Raw genomic sequence first — 6,000 nt, 5'->3', positions numbered from 1 at the left:
GAGGCGCGCGGGGCGCAGCTCTGGTCCCACGGCTCGGCTCCGGATGGCGGTCAGCGCGACAGGAACTTTCTCTTCGTGGGAGTCATGACGGCTCAGAAATACCTGCAGACCCGCGCCGTGGCGGCCTACAGGTGAGCCCACCGGCCCCGGCCTCCTCCGCACCCCGGCGGGCGGACCTTCCCGTTCTCTTAGGGCTCCTGAGATCAGCTTTCCCGACCCGTGGCTCCCGGGCTTCCGGTGGGTCGGGGAGCTGCCCCCCAGCATCAGAGGCCAGAGGACGGGGAAGGTGGGCGCATTTCCCAAGGGTAAGACTCTGGAGTCCAAGGGACCTAGCCACCCCCTCTCCCCAGGGGTGTCCCCCACGCTGATCGTATGCAAAGCACGTCGGATCTCCATGCCTCGGCTTCTCCTTTGTTGAAAGGGTCTCCCTTTAATTAAGGTTAGCCTCTGGTCGTGTTGGCAGCGGGGTTAGCATTTGATTCCCCAAAGTGGGTACTTTATCCTTGCGAAGGTAAGAGCTCATGTAGATTCATTCAGCTAGAGCCCTTCCGTAGTGTACTGTCGCAGTTAGAGGGGGCCGGTCCTCTGCACCCGTGGCCACATCCGTTCCGTCTGTGAAGTCGAGGGAGAGCCAGGTGGGAAGGCTGAGTGGAGGGTTCCGTGACGTCTGCAACCCCGAGTTCGAATTCCGAGTTCCGTTACCTCCGCGTTACAGCGCTGGCCGCGTGTTACCCAGTCACCGCAGCCATGCCCGGGATTAACAAAAGAGATTAGCCCGAGTAGTGTTTAGAGGAGAGATGATTTGGCATGGTTAGAAGTCTTGTTTGCACTGAAGTGGATCTGAAGCAGACAAGGGGTGTGAATTCAGTTAGAGTCCTTTGGTGGAAACTTTATGCCACTTACTGTATGGGTAAACAAACCAGTGCCAGGAATGGCTTCAGAGCCCTCAGGCTCTGGGAATTCACTTTCTCCAGCAGTCAGTCCATGGCAAGGCTGAAGGCGTTGCTGTTTGTTCTTAATTGTATAGTCAGTACTTCTAAAATGCCAAGCCCGGGGCTGCATTCCCAGGCACTGCGTGTTGTGTGGGCGCACACGTGTACAGTTGGCCTCTTCCTTTAAGGAAAGCAGTAATTGCTTTGAATGGTTCTGTCCCCAGCCCTGTATGTTTCCTTTAGGTTTTGCCTAAGTCAAGAGCAGATGTTCTGGGAAGGGTCCCCAGTGGCCAGAAAGCTTAGAATGAAGGTATCCGAAATGCACACTGATGCAGTGACCTGGAAATAGTCCAGGTTGTCTTCCAGGTACACCATCATTTCCCAGGGATTTTAGGCCCTTTGTCTAGAGAATTGTCCCAATCAAAAAATGGAGGGTAAGAGTGGTGGTGGCGGCTGCACACCTGTAATCCCAGCACTCAGGAGCCTGAAGCAGAAGAGCTTGAGTTTGTGGACAGCTGGAGCTGCTTAGGGAGAACCTGCCTCAAGAAATAGAAAACAAAACAAAAAACAATAACCATTAGGTTATTTAGTTTATGGCTTTGACAGTAGATCTGCATGACTGCAGTTGGGTGACCAGTCACGTGGAATTACTATTACTAATTTGTTCAAGTAGGTTATGTGAGCCCTTATCCCGCACCCAGCAAACACATTTTCGTGATCACAGAATCACTGCTGAGAAATCTGTAGGGTAGGGAGGGGGGGTTCCCAGAAAATGGGCAGTGCTTACAGTTCTTTAATTATCCGGAGCTTCCTAAAGAATGGGGTTGAGTCTCACTGGTGGCCTCTCTTCCACATCTGCTACTTGCTTTTCATCTTGTTTTTTTAAAGGATGTTAGGATTTTATCTCATTGTTTATTTTCTTCTAGGCACTTGAGGGGAAAGTAGAGTCAGTTGTCTTTTTGCCTTCTGTCCAGGCTCTCCCCTGTGGGTGACACCTCTGCCTTCTGAGCCCAAGGGCTACCTCCCCCCTAGCCTCTGCCTTCACCCACACCCTTTAGCTCTCTCGCCCAGAGAGCCGGTGCTGAGACCTGTTGGGTGGGCCTTGCCCCTGCTGACTCAGCCCTCTACCTCTCAGCTGGTCCACCCTGTGTTTAGATTGGCTGGAAGAGATGGCCCAAGACAATTTTAGCCTAAAGGAATTTTCAGAGAAGGTCTGAATTGGGATGGAGGTTGTAGGGTGTAACTTATGATTACAGTTTTGCTGTTCTTTGCAGCCTGGGCCAATAGTCCACACTGAGTTGTTCAGCCGGGAATTCCATGTACAGTTCTGTAGGAAAATAGGCTTCAGTCTTGAAGGTGGAATTCTTGTTTGGAACTGAGTGTGTGCTCTTTTTTTTCTTTTTTTTTTCCTTTTACATTTCTCCTCCTAAGCATTTTTTTGTTTTCTTTTCTTTGGGCAGTACTGGGATTTAACTCAGGGCCTTGTACTTGCTAGGCAGGTGCTCCACCACTTGAGCTCTTTTTGTTTTCCTTATTTTTCGTATGAGATGTTGTGTTGTGATCTTCTGTTTATGCTTCCTGTGTAGCTAGAATGGCAAGTGTGCCACCATAGCCAGCTTTTTTTTTTTTTTTTGTCGGTCGTGGGGCTTGAACTCTGGGCCTGGGTGCTATCCCTCAGCTCTTCAGCTCAAGGTGAGCGCTCTACCACTTGAGCTACAGCGCCACTTCCGGTTTTCTGGTGGTTTATTGGAGATAGGAGTCTCATGGTCTCTCCTGCCCAGGCTGGCTTTGAACTGCGATCCTCAGATCTCAGCCTCCTGAGTAGCTAGGATTACAGGCGTGAGCCACCAGCGCCCGGCTCATAGCCAGCTTTAAAAAAAAAAAATCGGTTGAGGTTTGTGAACTGTTTTGCTCAGGTTAGCTTCAAAGTGCCATCCTCCCAATCTTTGCTTCTCGAGTAGCTAACTCCCTCCTTCCCTCCTCTCCTCCCTCCCTTCTTTCACTACTGTTTGACTATGGACGGAGATGCCAACGCTTTTAATAAGTGTGATGAGATAGTGACGAGGGACTAGGAACTGGCAATCTCTTCCTTCCAAGTGCTGAGATCCAGAGATAGCTAGAAAGCCCTTTGGAAAATCCAAGAAAGTGCGCTGAGCTTCCTGCAGCGGATGGCCGATGGCCGAGCAGCCCTGTCCTTGTGTGCTTGTCTGACCTGCCAGGCACTTGAAGTGGGGAGGGAGCCCTGGAGAGATGGCCGGACAGCGGCAGCTGACAGCAGACATGCAACAGACTTTTTTAAAGCAGGCAAAACAAAGCTCAAAGTGTATCTGGTCAGAGAGCAGCTGAACTAACTTCAGTAGAGCCGGAGTGGATGCCTAGCGTTTGGGCTGTCTGGAGCCGTCCTGATTTTAGATGCACTTAACACTCATCCTTTTATAAAGCAAATGCTTGCATGACCCTTTTGGGTCTAGACTCTTGAGTGTTGGGACACAGCAGGACACATGCTGATTGTAGAGGGAGGACACTAAATGAGGGTTCAGTTAGTGGTGGACACCGCGGAAACCGGAGAGCAGCGAGGGCGGGCAGAAGTCCCTTCTCTCAGGCGGTTGGAGCAAGGAGCTGGTGTGCTATTGTCATCCAAGACCATGTAGGCCTAAAGCAGGGGTCTCTGGCTAAGCAAGAAGCCCCAAAAGGCAAGTGAGAGAAAGGGGACTGGAGTCCAGGCTTGTGGAAATTTGTTCTAAGTGAATGAGAAAGAACACTTGATGGTTCATGCAGGCAAGGAGGAAGGTAGCCAGGGTCTACAAATAAACACAGAAAGTAATTTGTTTGCTAGGTAATTTCACTTTAAAACACTATGGCTTCTCTGAAGTGATTTATTATGCCAGTTATCAGCAGGTTGTGAGAACCTGTCATGAATTACTAATAATTCATTTTTTATCTATCTTTTTGTTGATGTTAAACTCGTCTAGTCTAACTTTACCTTTCTGATTTTAGGTCCAATTCCCTTAAGTCTAGAAACTTGAGAGATTTTTGAAGACAACCTCTTCCCCGCTCCTCCCCTCCCTTCCTTTCCCCTCCCTTCCTTCCTCTCTCCTTCCCTTCTCTTCCCCATCCTTCCCCTCCTTTCTCTTCTCCTTTTGGTTTAGAACCCTAGGGTTAAAAACCCAGGGCCTCCCGCCTGCGCTGCTGGTGCTCAGACACCTGAGCCACTCCTCCAGTCCTGCTTTTTGCTGGTTATTTTGGAGATGGAGTCTCTTGGACTTTCCTGCCTAGGATGGCTTCAAAGCATGAGCCTCTGGATCTCAGCTCCTGAATAGCCAGGATTAGAGGGGTGAGCCATCAGTGCCTGGCTCAGCCTCCATTCCCCCTCCCCATCGTCCATAGACTCAGTCTGACATGTTGCATAAACACTCATTTCCTCACCAAGTAGAAATACCATCTTCATGTACTCCACTTTCTGGGGCATGTGTTTGTACCTTGCATTTTGTTCCATGGATCTTTCTGTCTGTTCCCATGCCAGCACCACCCATTGATTGGAAGTTGGATAATATTTCAATATCCGGTAGTCAGGGCCCCCATGTTGGTCATCTGTTTCAAACATTCCTTGGCTACACTTAACTCTTCTTGAGGGAAGAGTTTTGAAATGATTTCAGGGTTTCTTTTTTTTAGTTGGTTTTGATGAAATCCCTCCCCCCACACAAATTTAGCTTCTCAAATCCTTTTTGCTTGTTGGTTGTTTTGCTTTATCTTGCTCATGTGGGTCAGGTTGATTCTGCTCACGTTCCGGGTTGCTGGAATTAGAGGCCTGTATCATCACACTGACTCTTTAGTCAATGTTAATGCCCAGAACACAGAGGTAACCCAGTACCTCTTATTTATCTCGGTTCTTACCTCTTGGGCTGAAGATGGGCAACAGCTTTGTTCTTTCTTTACTTTCTCAAAAGAAAGGAGGCTGTACTTTTTCCTGGGGTGACCAGTGTACTGGAGAAGGTCACCCTGGTCTACAGGGGCTGTGGGAGGGAGGCGTGAGAACTCCAGCCTTCCCTCTGGGGTTGGATTTTATCAGTAATGACCTTCTCCCAATACATGAATGGAGACAAACTGTTCTCGCTGGCATTCTTAACGAGCGCCTCCCTAATTTATCATAGGGCTGTTTTCTTGTTTGTTAACCTAAGTAAATCATGTTTCCCTTCAGATAGTTCAGAGCAGTTCTTGCTTTCTTTGTTGCAATCCAGTTTGGTAAACATTTATTTTATAAAATGCAAGTAACCAATCTGTAAGTACTTTGGGGGCACCATCTAGTTCCCTCGTTCGGGTATTGAGTTTCCTGTAGCTAGGGGAGCAGTAAAGACTCTGGTCCTGGAAATGAGCGAGGTCTCATTTATCACACTTGGAATCTTGATGCCCTCATGGGGAGTATTCCACGGGTTGGGCTGGTTGTGCGGAGGTGCCATTTGTGTTTGCACCTCTGGGTGGTGTGACTTCCCTGTGTCCATTCATTAAGCTGCCGAGTTCCTGAAAGGTCCTAGGCCTGGGCCTCCAGTCCGACAGTTTAGTCCTGGGTAGAATGTGGGTGACAGCATTGGACATGAGGATTTACAAGGAACCCAAACAGAATACTGTAGGAGTACGGAAGTGGCAGCATCACCCACAGCCCCACTTTCTTTCCCTGAACCTTGAGAGCTGAGTGGGAATTTTTGAAAAGAGAATAACAGGTTTCCTGCAACATGAAGTAGCGGGACGTTCTGAAGGCACTGTGGGAAAGAAGGGACAGTTCCTGGGGCTGAGGGCCAGGATGTGAGCGCTAGGCAGAGAACTCGGGCCAGCCTGAGGAATCTGCGCTTTGTGTTATGGGTTGTCTGTCTGGCAGATGTGGTATTTCAGCATCAGACTAGCTTGATAGGATATGGATTTAAGAAGATCTTTAAGGTCAGTCTTGCTCTCCAGGGAATGGGCTGGAAGAGCATGAGGGCACATTGGTACTTGCTCTAGATAGCAAGATTTATCTAGAATTTCAGAGGGCTGGGAATTAGCTCAGTGCTTAGATTCACGGTTTCATCTCTAG

General features: G+C 49.1%; 1 protein-coding gene across 1 annotated transcript in view; it reads left to right on the top strand.

The window, feature by feature from the left end:
- Chsy1 (chondroitin sulfate synthase 1) overlaps nucleotides 1-6,000 on the top strand; it is a 43,970-nt gene that overhangs the window by 1,818 nt on the left and 36,152 nt on the right. The window contains exon 3 of the mRNA XM_013011894.1: nucleotides 4-131. Within this exon, the coding sequence (XP_012867348.1) occupies nucleotides 4-131 (128 nt within the window). The remainder of the gene's footprint in view (nucleotides 1-3; nucleotides 132-6,000) is intronic.

Source organism: Dipodomys ordii, unplaced genomic scaffold, assembly GCF_000151885.1.
Source record: "Dipodomys ordii isolate 6190 unplaced genomic scaffold, Dord_2.0 Scaffold15, whole genome shotgun sequence".
In the NCBI taxonomy this organism is placed as follows: Eukaryota; Metazoa; Chordata; class Mammalia; order Rodentia; family Heteromyidae; genus Dipodomys; species Dipodomys ordii.
This window is presented reverse-complemented; position numbering and strand designations above follow the sequence as displayed.